The sequence below is a fragment of the Anabrus simplex genome, chromosome 5 (assembly GCF_040414725.1).
Source record: "Anabrus simplex isolate iqAnaSimp1 chromosome 5, ASM4041472v1, whole genome shotgun sequence".
In the NCBI taxonomy this organism is placed as follows: Eukaryota; Metazoa; Arthropoda; class Insecta; order Orthoptera; family Tettigoniidae; genus Anabrus; species Anabrus simplex.
In genome coordinates this window covers 391,998,788-392,017,478 of record NC_090269.1, presented here as the reverse complement: position 1 = coordinate 392,017,478, position 18,691 = coordinate 391,998,788, and the positions used below count along the sequence as shown (strand labels likewise).

The 18,691-nt window shown below is 39.9% G+C and overlaps 1 protein-coding gene across 1 annotated transcript in view; it reads right to left on the bottom strand.

Moving 5' to 3' along the window:
• Positions 1-18,382, bottom strand: part of LOC136874977 (uncharacterized) — a 55,794-nt gene extending 37,412 nt beyond the window's left edge. The window contains exon 1 of the mRNA XM_067148688.2: positions 18,228-18,382. Within this exon, the coding sequence (XP_067004789.2) occupies positions 18,228-18,347 (120 nt within the window). The 5' untranslated portion in view covers positions 18,348-18,382. The remainder of the gene's footprint in view (positions 1-18,227) is intronic.
• Positions 18,383-18,691: the final 309 nt, after the last annotated feature.

Genomic DNA, 18,691 nt, shown 5'->3' with positions numbered 1-18,691 from the left:
GTCACCAACTGATTTTACACACGATTTCGGATGCAAATCCGTACCGTTGAGCGCGCGGCGGGTTTACTGTCACCGGCCGGGATTATGATTTCGCTCGAGCGCCCGGCAGTGCTCGATACTTCCACTGATCACCGAGAGGTGAAGGACGACCGGCCACATGGTCCGTTAGAGGGCCACAGCCTTATCGCAGCGTGGGCTTTTCCCAGCCGTCGAGCTGCGGCGCGAAATGGGCAATGTTCGAGCGGTTGTTTTCTTCCAAATGCAGAGCTCTATAGCTAGGTGTTAAAATAAGAAAATTTCTCCATTAGGGTAAACTCATACATGCGATTGTAAATGAAGGGTACAGACCTCTGATCACTGTTATGAGAGTATTTAAGGGTTGTAGTAAGGGAGAGGGCATATAAGTGTCTGGTAAGTTCCCAACTAGAGTTGGTTACATTGTATGGACCATCACCAGGTTTACTTGATTCAGGAAGAAGAGCAGCTCGATTTGTTCTGGGTGATTTCCGACAAAATAATAGAGTTACGAAAATGTTGCGCTGGAATACTTGGGAGAAAGGAGACGTGTTGCTCGACTAAGTGGTATGTTTCGAGCTGTCAGTGGAGAGATAGCGTGGAATTACATTAGTAGACGAATAAGTCTGAGCGGTGCCTTTTAAAGTAGGAAATATCACAGTCTTAATGTATATAAAAATGGGTGTATGTATATATGTGTGCAAATGACACATCTCCTCCTAAACCAGTGGAGTAATTCCAATCAAATTTTTAACACTGGAGACAGCATCTCTAGCCACCTCGGGGTGAGGGGGTCAGAGGGATTATGTATTAAAAAATCGAAAATAGCATCGATTCACTAGTTTTCGGGGTCGCTGAGATGAATAGTGACACTCCGAAATTTTGAAATTCCAAGTTCATCCCCCCTTTTGGGTGGGGGCTGAGGGGGATTGAGGTGCACAAATAATTGAAAATCGTGTCGAATCCATAGTTTTCTGGGTCACTCATGTGAATAGTAACACTCCGAATTTTTATAAGTGAAAGTTCAGCTCCCTTTGAGATGGGGGACAAGGGGGGAATAAGATATATAAATAATCGAAAATATTGACGTTTTCGGGGTCACTGAGGTAAATAGTGACACTCCGAAATTTTATAAGTCCACTTTCAGCCCCCTTTGTGGTGGGAGGCGAGGGGGCAGTGAGACATAAAAAATAACCGAAAATAATGTCAAATCCATAGTTTTCGGGGTCGCTGAGATGAATAGTAACACTCCGGATTTCTTAAGTCAATGTTCAGCCCTCTTTGCGGTGGGGCGCGGAAGGGGGTGTGAGATTATAATTAATCGAAAATAGTCCAAGTGCCTAAAGGTTAAACGGAATATTTCCAAAACGACCGAGATAATGAACGTATGTGTGTACGTTGCAGCATAGCTCTCTATCAATATTGATACGAGTATGCCTTACTATCTGAGTAGGGTAGGGTTGAAATGTAAAAGTAATCGAAAACGACCAGTATTTGAATCGAGTGCACAGTTTTTGGGTCGCTGAGATGAACTGTGACACTTTGGATGCCGTAAGACAAAGTTCAGTCCCTGTCGGCAGAAGGTAATAATAATAATGCTATTTTCTTTATGCCCCACTAACTACTTCTACGGTCTTCGGAGACGCCGAGGTGCCGGAATTTAGTCCCGCAGGAATTTTTTTACGTGCCAGTAAATCTAGCGACACGAGGCTGTGGTATTTGAGCACCTGCAAATACCACCGGACTAAGCCAGGATCGAACCTGCCAAGTTGGGGGTTAGAAGGCCAGCGCCTTAACCGTCTGTGCCACTCAGCCCGACGTCGGCAGAGGGGATGAGAACGAGGGAAGAAAAGGAAATGTCCAAAGTGACGGAGTTTACGGACCTAAGTGTATGTGATCTAGCATACCTCTCAACCAAACGTGGCACCTATATGAATTACCTGGAAGATAGTAGTAAAGGGGTACGCTTCAGCTAACACCGCTAGCGGTGGTGTTGAGCTATTAAAAAATATGGAAAGAGGAGTTAAATATTAAAATAATAAACAACAACAAATATCATTGTACAGTCCATAGTTATCGGGGTCCCTGCGGTGAATAATGACACTCCGCATGTCTTTGAAGTCCATGTTCGGCCAGCATTGGCATGAGGATGAGAAAGGGAGAGAAGGAAATATCGAAACTTATGGAAATTAAGCATGTATGTGTGATTCTTCCAGCATAGCCCACGTACAGTGTTGGTACACATACTGATTACTATCTGAAAAAATATACTCTTTGGAAGAAAATACTCCGAACACTCCTAGGGAATGGAGGGCAGAATATAAAAGTAAATGAAAATGACTGATATTAATGTCAAATCAATTTTGACGTGGTCGCTGAGTTGAAATGTAACGCTCTAGAAGCTGGTTAAGTCCTACTTCAGCCACGGTCAGATTGGAGGTTGAGGACGGGTGAAAATGAATGAAACAGTGACCGAGATTATGGATATATGTGAGTGCGTTCCAGAATAGATCTCAACGAAACTTGGTACACAGGAGAAGAAAAACCTGTGGAGCAGGAACGACCAAAGCCCCGGGAAGGTTAGGGAATGGGAGGGTCTGACATGTAAAAATAATGGAAAATAACCTATATTAATGTCGTCCGACTCCTTGGATGAATGGTGAGCCTAGCGGCCTTAGGTTCAGTGTGTCCTTTGTTTAATCTCCGGTTTGGTACGAGATTTTAATCAATTCTGGTTAATTCTTCTGGCTCGCGGACTGGGTGTTTATATTTATCCCAACACTTATTCATATTCAGACAACATATTATACTACCAACCACGACAGGAATATGCAATAGGGATTAATGATTATGTTCCTCCATATAGGATTGGTGTCAGGAGAGGCATCCGGTCGTAAAACAGAGCCAAAGGCACACGTACAACGCAGTTCGTTCCCTCAAACGCACAGGTGTGGAAAAAGTGGTAGAAGAACCTATATAAATGTCGAATACATTGTTTATATGTCGCTGAGATGAATTGTTACGCTCTGGATACCGATAAAGTCGCGTTCAGCCTCCATTCAGACTGGATGCTGAGATGGGCTTAAAAGTACATAGTCTAAAATGACCGAGATTAGCGTTGAATACACTGGTTTTCGGGTCGCAAGGATGATTGGTGGCAGTTCCAATGACAGTTGAAATCGTGTACATCGTATCTACAGTGCGACGGGTAAATACATACAGTTATCACTTATTATCTTTTTGACAGGATCAAATAATTTCGAGTCAATTCAGGCTTCCATAACGATAAAGTTTCACTCAAAATTTAAATAATCTAAAACTTGAAATCAAACACACTACAAAAATCTAAAACTACGTAATAGATCATAAAATATCAATCTCCATTTCTAAAAGGAATTCCATAAAAATTCACTTCACACATAACTAACTGGTAATAAATATCTTAATGGTAAACATTCAAAGAATATTCGGGTAACGCCGGGTACTACAGCTAGTATAAAGATAAGGTTGGAATTCAAGAGGACAAATTGGAGCAAATATTCGTTTACAGGAAGGGGAGTTAGGGATAGGAATATATTACCAATGGTGTTTGCGATCGTTTAAGGAAGGGTCACCGCCTGGGTGACTGCCCTAAATGCAGATTAGTAATGATTGATTGGCGGAACATTCACAGCATGATGAATACTTTCTGGAACAGGGCACCAAATGGCAACAATACTGCACCTAACATTCATTTCAAGTTAATTTTTTTTTTTTTTTTTTTTTTTTTGTTGTTGTATGAAAAGTTCTCCGATAGTGTGGGACTGCTTTAAAGATATGGAATATCATTAACGATGTGACATCTGGGAACAAACCGCTTAGTCAATAAGCTTTATAATTCCCGTAGGTCACCAAGGAAAATATTCTGTAAACTGCTCCGGATTAAGGCATGGCTGCATTCTATCTAAGAATATGCTTCTATTATTTCTTAACAGTTCACTGATAAATATACCGCATGGAAATAGGAGAGGTATCCAGTGGAGAATGAGAAAGAGACTGTTTGAGCTAGAATTTGTTGATTACATCTGCTTTCTCTCTCTCATAATTTGAAACAGTCTATAATTATTTCTAATATTCGTATCTTCATATTTACTATTATTGCTACTACATACGTTTTCTAAAATGTTTGTTGTATTTTTTAAATTCCACTTCTGTTAAATACTCTCTTCAATGTTTTGGTTAAATGTAAGAGAGGGCAAAACATCGCCACGAATAAAGACGAATTACTTACTTATTAATATATATAAGTCTCTCCTTTTTTCATGGAACATTGCCTTTCACAAATTATCACTATCCCCAAACCTTCTTCCTGTATACGAATATCCGACCTGATTTGTATTCTTCAATTTGAAACAGATCTTCATGTATATGATCTTTTCTACTTTAAAAACTTGAATTCATGTTTATACCTCCTATAAAATCACTCAGTGCCATCTGCCCACTAACATCTGGGAACTTATGGCTTAGTCGAGCAGCTCTTCTCCTTGCACAAAGGACTTCCCAGTCCAATGTTTCCAAAGTTTTCGTAACACTACCCTCATTTTAGGAAATCATCCGGAACACATCGGGCTGCCTTCCTTTGGATCTTCTCCAGTTCTCTAATAAGCAATCTTGGTGCGGGTCCCGTATAGACGAACCCACTCTAATTGGGGTCTTACCAGCGACTTATTCGCCTTCTGTTCTACAAACTAAATACTGTCATAACCATATGAAGAGATCTGTAACCTTTATGTACGCCCTAGTTAATGTGGATCTTTCCTTGTATAAACACCTAGGTAATGAAATTAAAGTAACTCCGCAATTGCCGGTCACAAACCCGAATGAGGAAGGTGGAAGGAAAACCTCAACGACATTTAAGGCGGAGGACCAGTGGTCTGGTACGGCGAAAGCGGTGGAAAGTGCAACCTGCCAACGAAGTAAAACGGTCAGAACCCACTGACTTGTGGGGAGAAGAGGGGTCTTTACAAATGCAACCAAAAAGCAAAACTTTATGGCCATAACTTATGTGTTCGAGAGATTCGTATTATAGGGGAAAATCTTGTGCCGTTCTTTAAGGAATATGTATACTATCACGTACGAGTATAATGTGTGCTAATTTGTAAAAGAATTCACTATAAGCATATGTCCTACATTGTGTTGTTACTGACTCACATGCGACGGAATTACAGGCCATGTTGCAAGAAACACTCGTAGCGTCCACCATGAGCAGCTACTCAGGTGTTATTGATACGCTGTTCCAGGTCATTCCTTGGCTTCTTGTTCCCTTACAATATTCCCGTGCTAATGCGACTGCACAGCTCCTCTTTAACTATATCGCTCACTCACTAGAAGGCTTACAACTGCTCCTGTGTAGTCACTGCCGCTAGGCTCGCGAACACCCTCCCTGCTAACATTAGAGATTTGCGTTCTCGTACGAGACTTAATACGGATTGCTGAATCACATACTGAATTCTTGTAGCTGCATTGCATGGTGAATGAAGTGTGAATGAGTGCGTGAGTGAGCATATTTCCATAAACATTAGAAATGTATTTGCTAGTTATTGGATTTAACTGCAATTCCTTCGTTTATTATTACTATTGTTATTTTTATAATTATCATCCTCAATTTACGACAATGTCCTGCTCGAGTACCATTAAGAAACGTGTAGGTGCCATACTTTTCTAAATTCTTGGCGTTTCCAACGGATGCACAAAAATAAATAATAAAAAAATATAGACAATGGATGACGGAACGACGCCGTTTTGATGGAGGGAATCACGAAGTCACTGTAGTACTTCAAGGAAGAAATAACAATGTCATTACGATAACATAAAATAGGACCTGCTATAGGCCCAGGGTGCATGCTTTTATGTCCAATAAATAGTTTTCTCGTCTTTCAGCAGAGTTTAGAATTTTTAATAATGATTTTCCTTTCTAATTATTCGCCATTGTTTTGCTTACATCCTCTCTTTATAGTTCTAATACGTGCAATATCATCATCTTCCAAAAACATGTCCTTCCGTCCACCAAAACGGCCCGTTCTTACATCCACATGACGTACACTCGTGGCCCGGTTGGTTTTGTCCGCGAATAACTGTCCACGCTAAATAACTTATACTATTTCCACATAGCCCAGCAGCCCAGAAAAATGTCGATGTTAACAGGATGTATAACAAGTCACACTTTGCAGTCATCATCGATTCCATGTCCACTTGGACCCAACACGCAACAACAGACACCACACTGAATGATGTACCTCTGCATCTGTCGTGTAAATATTGAAGCGTCACCCGTCACGATGCCATTGTAGGTAATTCGCATATGATGAGGCTAGATTTAGAATGTTAAATTAATAGTTTTTGTTGTAATATATTATTTCCATGGAATTGCTTGTTGTAATTTTGTTGTTGTTATAGATCTGCTTGGGTAAGTTTTTACTTTACTTTATTATCACTAGAACTCTAGTACTGTATTCCGCAAAGTTAAGCGCATGAAATACTTCAGTTGTGTGTGTAATTGTATAAGATAATGCTGGAATTGTAATGTTAAACTAGTAGTATTTATTGTAATATTTTGTTTCCATGGAAATGCCTGCTTTACTCTTGTTGTTGTTGGGTAATTATGTTTTAATTCACTTTATTATCACACTACAGTAAGTGGTCATTGCCACGGGAATATATCAATATTGCGAGGTATTTTTAATAATAATACTAATAACAATAATTTCGATTGATAAAGAAGCAGTACCGTACAAGATTCACGCAGTGACGGAGTTGATGTCTTCACTCCTAGACAAAGACGAATAGTTTCAGTTACAGCATCTCTAGTAAGCAGGGGACTATTAAAAGGTAAACACCCCACGTTCGGGTAGTTTACCGTCTCAAACGTGTTACGGTGAACGTGTAAACGGAACACAAGCACAATAATGTAATAGATACCGTAACTGTAAAGAAGACTTAACAGGTTATGTGAGGAGTTCCTGGCGATAGCCACTGGATCAATCCAAGTATCTGTAACCGTCGAGTTGGAGAGGTTCTCGGTAATTATGGACACACTCAATATAATACACGAAGTAATCTCGTAAATATCCACAGTTCTAGCCCTTCAGCCGAACAACTCAATGTTGAATACGTCCTATGGATATGAGCTTCAGTTTTAGCTAAATAAAATATACTAATCGCCAAGCGCACGAATCTTGTTTACCCTAATCAGCGTTTAAGATTCTTCCTAAACCTTTTTTAAATGAAACTGCGGAGCATCATTCCTGTTTATTATTTAAATCCCTGATTATTGTCGGTTAAAGATAAACAGTCAAGTTCGAGAGGTTACCAAACATAAACAGTGATTGGCAGTGAATGTAAAATGGCTGCCAGACTTGGAGAAGATTTTGTAGATGAAGTGTTATATTTGGAACAGAATGGAAGTGGGCGCGAATGTATAATAGTGAAAAGAGGTGATCCTTTTGAAGAACTTAGTGATATAATGTGGAAAGATTAATTTCTTCCGCAAACAATGTAAAATAACCTACAATTTCCAGCGCAGAGAAATCATCCGCTATCAACGAACTGCTCACTCGTTTCCTTTAACAACACTGTAGGTGATAGGCTACTTTTAGGGGCTGCCTGGCCGAGGCCATAAAGGCGTGCTCGGTTCGCCCGGAAGGACGTGGGTTCGAATCCCCTTTAGGAAGTGGTAAAATTTAAGAAACGAGATTTCCACTTCCTGAGGTGCATATGGCGCTGAGGTTCACTCAGCCTACACCAAAAATGAGTTCCAGGTTAATTGCTGGGGAAAAAGTGGGCCGGGCGTAGAGCTAACCTCTCCACCCCATCACGTGCCGAGGTTAACAATGGTGGAAGCCTTTACCTCCCACTCCTCCAAGCGCTTTCATGGCGTGCACGGAGGTGACCTTGCTTTGCTTTTTTAGGTGATACATTTAATATGCACAGAAGAGCAGCAACTCAGATTATATATGACGTGATTAATATTATAGCTTCATCGCTTATATCACAATATCAGTTTCAAAATCGGAAAAATTGGACGACCTTTTTCTCTTCTGTTCGTCCATTCCTATTGCTAACAAAAGACACACGAAATCACCGAAGCGCGTTAGGGCACGCTAGTGTTTAATTCCACAGCCAGATAAACATGCTTAACTAAACCATGATTAAGAATGGTGTTCCACGCTTCCTTCTAACCAAACCTTAAATTTAAACTACGTTTACGTACACAATGGTTAGCCGAATCTTAAACAAGGTTGGTGCACTGGGCCATAAGTATGAGAATATATATACATTCCTAAAAATTAAAATCCTTTTCTTAATCACCTTTATCTGGTCGATTAGATTAGCAGCTTGCCTTTTTCTACCACTACGAGCGCTAATGTGATCAAATGCAGAGACCATTTAAGCCCTCAGAAATATAATCGATGCGGACATTTTTTTAAATACCAAGCACCTGAGGGTATCGAACCAAGGAACTCATTATACAAAGAATTATATAAACAAGTTAAGGGGGGAGACCTAGCTCAATACGGGGAAAATAGGCCAATATTCATTCGATTGTTATATATGCTACAAACGTTGTTGACAAATGCTGTACATACCCCAGTATTGGCATGCTTAAGAGCAATCGGAAGCAACTTCAGTAATGTCAAAATTGAAATTATAACATTTTAAAATAAAATGTTCGAAATTTCTCACCTTTTAACAATATGTTACGGTTTCCTTCATAACTCTCTTACTGTTTCACGGATAATTATGACTTTTTTCAGAGTTTCCTCGCATAATGTTGTACTACAATCTGTACCTCATTCAGATCAATAGAATTTAAATTCGATTTTATAGAACACTTTTATTAAAAAAGCTATTAATATTCTCTGGTGCTCGAAATAAAAACGCGACAAAAAATCCAAATCAGAGTCTATGTTAATGATTGAGGTTCATTTTGTAGCTGGAGTATTGATACACAATTTAAAAAAGGAAAAGTACGAAAATTCTTATGAACTTGGAATTTATAATGGAAACAGTGATCTACTGTTAAAAAGGCGGGAAATTTTGAACATTTTATTTTAAAATATTAAAATTATTAAAATTCTGACATTATTGAAGTGCTTCTGGTTGCTAGGAAGCATGCCAATACTGGGATATGTGCAGCAATTGTCAACAACAATTGTAGCATATTTAACAACCGAATGAATATTGAACCTATTTTTTTTTCCTTTGTTAAGCTGCATCTCGCCCCTTAATTTGCCTAGGATTTGAATCAAAAAGGAAACGAGGCAAGAATCAAGCTATTTTAGCCTGCTTTTCCGGATCTGCATTTAGCCCAGAAGTGATTTTGGAAATGTGTTCTTGTAGTTTGATAGACCTATACAGGTCTCAAAAATTTGAAACCTTTCCGGGCACTTTACCCTTCGGCTTCCGGCACAATTGTGGAAATTACTTAATTTTACGTTTTTCGTAAAATGGGGACCACTACGTATTCTGCTAAGAAATTTTTTCAACTTTAAAATAAAAATTCTTGTAAAAAGTGATGATAGCAGACACACATTTGAAAATTAAAATCAGTCTACATCAGCACACATTAAAATGTTTTAATTTACAACCGTTTTTCGGAATGTTAGTTACATCATCAGTGAGTATAATTAGAATATTAAAATTCACACAATTTTGACGTCTTGATTTTAAAATGATTAAAGGCCCGATTTTGTAAGAACAACTGTCCTCTACATGTTAAGATGAAGACTAAATAATTATGTGGATAATACTAATTTAATTTAAAAGTTTCACTGATGATGGAACTAAGATTTCAAAGTCCGGCTTTGAATTAAAACATGTTGACGTGTACTGATATATCCCGTTTTTAATTTTAACAATACGCTCTAGTGTCAGCAACAAGCAGCTGGAACACCATTATTACAGTTAAAACAGACACAGAAATAATGCTGATTGACTCGTGCTCGATCGTCTATCGATTCCTAGGCCTTATATTTAATTATCGTCTAAAGATACGAGATACTGAGAGGAAATCTAGAATCCTAGTAGGCCTACTGTTACATGCTCAAAGTTAACAATATTAACTCTTAATAATCTTGAATACACAAAATCTTGAATTGATGCATTTCCTGTTCCCACACAGACTGCACCTCCAGATCATTTTAAAGCAAAAGCAAAATCATCTTCGTGTAAACCATGAAGGCCCTTGGAGGGGTGGGAGGTAAATGCTTCCACTATCCGTAACCTCGGCACTTGATGGAGTAGAGTGGTTAGCACTACGCCCGGCCGCCTTCGCGCCCAGGAATTAACATGGTACTCATTTTTGGTGTAGGTGGAGGGAGAGCGAAGTGCGCCTCCGGAAGGGGAAGTCGCCTGTCTTATATTTTACGACTTCCTTACGGGGATTCGTACCCATGCCTTCCCAGACGAACGCCATTATCGCCTCGGCCAGGCATCCACTCCAGATCATTGTACCTTGATAAAGTGTATAAATAACGTTTAACGATTACGTTTTTAAAGTTTATTTCCTTAAACAACATCAGTTATTTATTGGTTTAGATAATCCTCTCACCAATATTATAGCCACTTTTATGTTTGAATTTAGTTTAAGGAACTGCCGTTGGCCCGCTTTTAATGCTGTCGCCCAGATGGCAGATCCCTAACACTTGTTTATCCAAGTTTTTCTTGTATGATTTCAAAGATTTCGAAATTTATCAAACATATTTCTTGGTACATAATTGAAATTGTTAACTCCCCTTCTTATAAACGAACGTTTACCTTAATCTGTCCCCTTCAATTCCCGGCCGACCCCAGAGGGAAAACCGGAGCCATTACCCCAGCTGTCTAAAATACAGGGAGGACTCTATGTCAGTTTGTTTAAAATTAGGTCGTTGAACCCTGCTGTGCGGGTTGCCCACCCCACAGGCGCTACCCCCAATTTCAATTCAACCCTCGAACTACTTCCCTTACTCATATCGTCATCACTCCACTGACAGCTCGGAACTTACGCTTAGCCGAGTATATCGCCTCCTTGCGGACAAATCTTCCCAGCGCAATTTTGCAACATTTTCGTAGCTCTACCCACTTGTTGGAAACCAAGAAAAAACTATGCTGATTTCCTTGAAGTTTTCTAATCAAGTAAACCTGGTGAGGGTTCCATAGACTAGAGCCATACACTAATTGGGGTCTTGTCAGTGCCTTAAATACCCTCTCTTTTACAGCCTTACTACAAATTAAAAATGCGAGGGCTGCGGGGAACCTAACTTGGAGGGGAGCTTCAACATCGGATCTCATGAGCAAATTAGCCTAAGTATATAACCCATACGTCAAGTTCGATACAGTGGTAATATACATTTCCCGAATGTATAAAGTACGTTTTTTTAGAAACAGCTACACTAAATAAAATATTGTTGTTAACATTTTACTGTGTATATCTTGACAGATTAATTTGAAAATACGCTTCTCAATTCACTTGCTTATTAATGTTTATAACAGTGTCTTACCACAGCAATATGTGTTTAGCGTATATTTTCCTTCAGAAAAAACTATAGCACCAGTGCTGCTCCAGAACGTTCGTTATAAATTGGTCATATAACTCGTCCTGATATGTTTGTTGTAGTCATATTGCTTGACTGCCTTTTTTCAAAGGTTTCATGAACATTCAATAAGAAGCGCGTTATGGCATCCCGCAGTTGAAGTCAGAATTCGTCCTTTCTGGCGTCATCATGTCGTCCTTTTGTAAAAATCTATCTAAATGTCCACTTTTCTAATCCTGCTGTTCTTGATGTAGAGCTTGGTATTGTATAAGGCAATGGTATTTATAATCACAGCTCTTGTATATAGAACAGTTGTCTTGTGAGCCTCGAAGGAACGTTTTTTGCCAGGCAGAGATGGTCTTAAAGATACTTGGCCTTTACTCTTCTCAGTGTGGCTAGGTTATCCTTCAGCAGGTGTCCCCAGATTAGGTGTAAGTCCTATGTCATGATGGGGTCTGTTTATACGTAGTCTTTTCCCTCAGCAGCGTGTATTTATTTATTTATTTATTTTTATTTATTTATTCAGGATCAGCAACAGCATAACGCCGAATTACAACGATCTGAGCTATGTACAATATATATGAATCTAAAATTAAAGATATATAAATATTTACAAAGGACACAAATATACACAATGAAAACTGTACAATTCTATATAATACATATTTACATAAACAACGATATTAACAAAGAAAAATACATTTACAGTAAATACAGGAGCAGAACGGGAAAGAACAAGAAGGAAGATTAAGTTATATTATAAATATCATGACAGAAGGAAGGAAACGTTACGAAGAGATCTAGGTTGTTTTTGATAGATAATGTATTAAACATTGCTGGAATACGTACCGAAAGGGACCTTTGGGTGAGAGAAAGCCGGGAGTAAGGAGTATGGTATAGGGTCTTCATTCTGGTATTACGGGATGGGACGTGGAGGGGAAAGAAGGAAGCTAAATCTGGAGACCTAAACAGACCATTAACTGCTTTGTATAGCAGCTTTAGGTGTATGTTATTAGGAACGCTCTGCTATCAGTTAAATATATTTGGAAGCTAGAAAAGTTTAGAGAATCAAAGAGTATCTGGTAGGGAACAGTATTCTTCCATGATCAGAGAAATTGTATACTTTCTGGCTTCAAAGGTAGTAAACAAATATGGCTGCATGCCATGACATTACTAAGGATGAAAATCACATATATCAGAATATTAATGAAAGTGTTAATAGTTTAGCAACAATTCGCCTGCAATTATTGAAGTGATCATATAATGAACTGATTTTATGATTACTGAAAGTTGGCTGAATACAGAGACGTATCAATGTCTCATGATTCACCCGTACGCAATTCCGGAGATAATAAAACATAAATGAAGTAAATCGGTCCAGTAGAACTATTTTAATATACAGACTAGAGGGCCCGTTATAAATAGGTCAGATAACACATCATTATATGTCTGCCATACTCATATTGCTTTACCTGCCCTTTTCAATGGTTTTATGAATATTTAATAGGAAGCGCGTTATGGTATGCCGCAGTTCGTAGTCAGAATCCATCCATTCTGACACCATCATGCCGTCTGTTTGGTAAAAATCTACTCATTCATCCGCTTTTTTATTCTGCAGATATTGATGTTAAGCTTGGTAATGTGTCGTAGAAGCCAATGATAATTTTAATCGCAGAACGATTGTCTTGTGGTTTTTGCCTAAGGAGCAGTTCTTGCCAGGCAGAGAACTTTTGAAGATACTGGACATACTAGGGAGAGTATGTCTTCTATTAGGTGTTCCCAGATAATGCGTAAGGCGTATGTCATAATAGGATCTGTTTATACGTTGACAATTCTCTCTCTGAAACATGTAAGTTATAAGGAACGCTCTGCCGTATTTTGAAGCTAGGTCCAGTAGAACGGACGGTTAGAATAGCCAAAGCTGTTTTTAAAAACTCATGATAGCAATTTGCACGTGTAACGAAGCACACAGGCACCGCTAGTACAAAATGGAAGGGACAAGGAGTTTAAATATATTTACGGGACGTGACGCGTTTCTTGCGTGTGATCCATACATCTCAACCCCTCCAACTGCCTTGTGGGATCTCTTTCGATACCCACTACAATTTCCCCTGTTTGCCTTTATATGGCAGGAATTACCTTTGCGGCAATTTTGATCAACACATATGCTTATTGGACACTCTTTAGAGTCACCTGTTCTCTTTGTATATAACTGCAAATCTCAGGCTGTGCTATTAGTTACCACACAAAACCGTAAATTTTTCTTTATTGGTTTCAATATCGGACATTTCTGAAATAAGTCTGATTGATATTCGAACACAAAATTACTAGATCTTAATATTGTTTCATGGCATTACTTGCTTGCAATATTTTGCACTACAATAATGTTCTTTCAAATTTCATCCGTGTTGAAGAAATCTTGCGTTTGGTTTTTCTGTCAGCGATTGCATAGTGGGTCTCGGCCAACAAGCGGACACGGCTGGTCTGTGGTCCGACAGCTCTGCACTCCGACCGACGAACTGAATAGAAAATGATGGGTCAAGGCTCTACCGTGGGTCTAAGGCTCCGTATTCGGGAGGCGGAGAAGGATGGTCCGCACAAACGATTGTCCTGAGAATGGTTTCCCGTGGTTTCCCATTCTCCTGCACTGAAGCGATTGCTGGGAGAGCTTCTAGTATGGGATACTGGCTAGTAGAGAGAAGTGGATAACAGCAGTACAAGATCTCAACTTCACACACTCTAGTAGAAAAGCGTGGTCACTCGTCCGTAAACTAGATCCAACTTCCACGCCACTGAGGATGCAGACCTCCATTAATGTGGAAACTATAGAAAACCAACTGGTCTCTGTATCACGGGCTCCGGGGAATAAGAGAGTCACAAAGCAAGTTAAGTCGGAACTAAGGCAGAGAAAACAAGAAATCCAACCAAATGACCAATATTCAAGTCCGTTTTCCTCAGAAGAGATACAAAGTGGTCTCGACTCCCTTCGTAGTGGTAAAGCTGCCGGACTTGATGGCATATTCCCAGAACTTTTAAAGAACTGTGGTCCAGCAACCAAGCGCGGGCTTGCCTCTTTCTTTAGTAATGTTATGCAGTCTGGCCGACTGCCTCCCCTGTTTAAGAAAACTAAAATTATCGCTACCTTGAAACCAGATAAGGATCCCAAATTACCCCAAAGCTGCAGACCAATAGCCCTACAAGCTTCTGGAAAGTCTGGTTCTTAACAGGATAGCTCCTACGATTGAATGCCTCATTCCGATTGAGCAAGCTGGTTTTCGTCATGGTCGTGACTGCAGCGATCATTTGCTCGCTTTGACCTCCTTTGTAGAAAATGGATTTTAGAGGAGCGAGAAGAGTGTCTCTGTGTTCCTAGATCCTACCGCCGCCTATGACACAGTCTGGAAAGAAGGCCTCCTTTTGGAACTCAGCTGAGCAATACCATGTCTCAAGATCTAATAAAAAATATGCTGGGAAATAGACTTTTCCAGGTTCATACAGAACATGTCCGCAGTCGTTTCGACAAACTCAACAATGATTTGCCACAGGGTTCAGCGCTGTCTCCAATTCTCTTCAACTTGTATATACACGACCTTCCAGAAACTACATCTCGCAAGTTCATCTATGCAGATGACAACAACCTCATCGTAAAAAGAGCATACATCAGCGAAGCTGAAGAAATCCTATCCCAGGACCTTGAAAAGATGGACGGTTATTTCACAAAGTGGCGACTGACACCTACTCCTCTAAAGACAGAAGTAGCTACGTTTCACCTCAGTAACAGGAATGCAAACTACCAACCGACAATCATGTTCAGAAATCACACACTGCGGTGTAATCCTGCCCCCAAAAGCCTCGGTGTAACTTTAGATAGATCCCTAACCTACCGCCATCGCCTTCAGAAACTGGCAGCTAAACTGAAAAGTCGTAACAACCTTCTGGGTAGACTAGCTGGAACATCATGGGGTGCAGATGCGAATTCACTGCTAACAACTGCTTTAGAACTTGTATATTCTTCAGCTGAATACTGTTCTGCTGTTTGGCTGAATAGTTCCCATACTCGTCTGGTCGATGTCCAGCTTCGCCAGACAATGAAAATCATATCTGGCACCTTACACTCCACTCCCGTACAGTGGTTACCCATACTGAGCCACATTCAACCTCCTCACATCAGACGACAAAATGCTCTTGTCAGATTATGGACTAAGGTGATGATGAACAGCTCACTTCCCATCCGCCAGGATACAGAAGAAAACGCCGCTGCGAGACCGAAATCCCGGAAACCTGCATGGAAGACGGCCAGGGAACTAACTGACATACCTTTTAGACCTGCCGAAGCATGGAAGCAAGAATGGGCCAGATTACACCCACATGGTCTAATCAACATCGATGACCCAACAGCAAAACCTCCTGAGTTCAAGCTCCAACGCACCATCTGGACTAGATTAAACAGGATAAGCTGCGGCGTTGGAAGAACTGCTTCTGAACTACAGCAACGGGGGTGGTTTGAGTCCCCTTCCTGCAAATGTGGTGCTGAAGTGCAAACCATCAGCCACATCGTGAAAGAATGTCCTCCACGAGCATTTACTGGGCCTATGGAGGAGCTACATCAAGTAACCCCTACGGCACTCACTTGGCTGGAAGGACTTGACATCAGCTTGTGATGAAATCTCAGAACATGCAGTTGTGTGTGTGTGTGTGTGTGTGTGTGTGTGTGTGTGTGTGTGTGTGTGTGTGTGTGTGTGTGTGTGTGTGTGTGCGTGTGTGCGTGTGTGTGTGTGTGTGTGTGTGTGTGTGTGTGTGTGTGTACCTCCTAGTTAGTCTGTAAATACTATATATTCATGTATATAAATACGTTTATATTTTTCTAATAACACTTATATGTAAAATACATTTCAAACGATTGTCAACTGAAGCATCATACGCTAAATAAATAACTGTAACAATTCTCCTAGCTTGACTGTCGGCGTAGTAGTTAGTAGCAGCAGTAGTAATAGAAGTAGTAGTAGTAGTAGGGCTGTTTTAAATCATTCTCATCCTGTGATCTCGTCTTATATTATTGACTCTCTTATATTATTGATTTATGTCAAAACATGCAAATTAACAGATTGTTAACAGATATTTATGATAACTAAATAAGTGTGCTTTTCAATGCCATATCAATTTGAGCGCCCTCGATGGTTTAAAAATTCGATGTTGATGATGATGATGATGCTTGTAGTTTAAAGGGGCGTAACATTGAGGTCATCGGCCCCTTAAAATTCGATGGGGACAGTGTAAACGTCACGGCTGAGAGTACTGCGTGATGAAATAGCTACAGTAGTTAGTATCGGAGCTCCAGTTGTGTGGAATTCACTCAACCTTGAGACATTCAATGTTAGTGATTTTGGACTTTTATGCATTATGAAAACTCACTCTGCCCTCTAGAATTAGTTTTCGATAATCTTTAAGACCTTCGCTGTATGTATGTTGCAACAGTTTGCCAAAGAAGGACATTTTCGGAACATTCGTGCGAATTTTCTTCCGCTACCCCAACATACATACATACATTTCGTACTCGATTCTTCGTATGCCTTTCTACTGAGCCTTGTGAAGCACTGCCTTCGATAATCTTTCCTGAGTCGTCCCTAGGTATTTGATTTTATTTTGCCGTAAACTTGTAGAACTCACTTTTACAAATCACACGACATCACATTACGAGCTACCATGTCGCAGTCCTGAGCTACGGTGTTAGCCGCGTGACACGGCGCTTCTAATATGAGGTGTCACCTGGGAATAACCGGATATCATTTATTTTCAATTACAAATTTTTTAGTTCCAAACGTTGGACACCTTCTATATACTCTCCATTAACACTAATACATTCGTCCAAACCTTTTCCACTCCGTGAAACAGTTTTCATACTCGTGTTTTCGTATGCCTTTCGATTCTGCTTTCACCTCCGGAATGTCTGCAAAATGTTTTCGTTTCAGCTTCCTTTTCATTCCGGGAAATAAAAATAAATCACATGATGCGAGATCTGATGAATAGGGTGGTCAAGGAAACGGTTTCATGCGGATTTTCACCAAGAAAGTAATCACGCACACAAATAGAGCATTGTCACAGTGCAGGAACCAGTCTCTACTCTGTCACGAATTTACTATACTATTCTGCTGGTTATTTCTGAGTCATGTTACCAGTGCTTTTACCTTATCGGATGGTAGGCTGAGTGGCTCAGACGGATGAGACAATGGCATTCTAACGTCAATATGGCAGGTTCGATCCTGCCTCAGCCCGGTGATAAACGTAGTTTTCGTGTCGGCAGATTTACTAGCACGTAAAATACTCCTGCGTGTATATATTCTGGTCCTTCGAAGTCTCCGGAAACCGTAAAAGTCGTTAGTGGGACGTAAAGCCAGTATTATTATTATTATTATTATTATTATTATTATTATTATTATTATTATTATTATTATTATTAACATTACCGGTTGAAGTCATACAGAATTAAGATATTTGTTGCATGGTACAATGGCCCTTCTTCGTTAAAATCAGATACTGAACTTCGGAATATTTTCTAGAAATCATTTGTATTTTAAAACTTGAACGTGTTTTCTAACACACGGGCACAAGTACGATTCCGTCTGAGAGTTAAAATAATTAAATCAAAGTTCTGTCCCTTACCTTATTTATATCATGACCACTTATTCCTGGGGGCGTTACGCATGTTGAAATTTCTGCGCTGGCAGCGCCAATCCACAGCAGACCAAACAGGAACAACTGAACATAGCCGTTCGATGCCATGGTTAACGACTGATACAATTTACCGATATTTCTCGTCGTTAAATAGGCATTGCTTCTGATAAAGAGGGCAATTCGTAAGTCATCAGATTAAAGGAAGGTCACTGTTCCTCTAACACATAATTTCATAATGATAAGACATGTGCGAGGCGACTGACATCCAGAAAAGTGCCTCTCTTGAGTATACGATTCGCCCCTTAATCTGCAGTACATCCAGCTATCTGTGACCTTAACCCATTCTTATTAAGATTGTGGTTTTAACTCTTCAGCGTATAACCCTTTTGTTTGAGAAAGGGCCAGTAAACTGTATTATTTAAAAAGGGTGATCGACAAGGAATTAACAACGC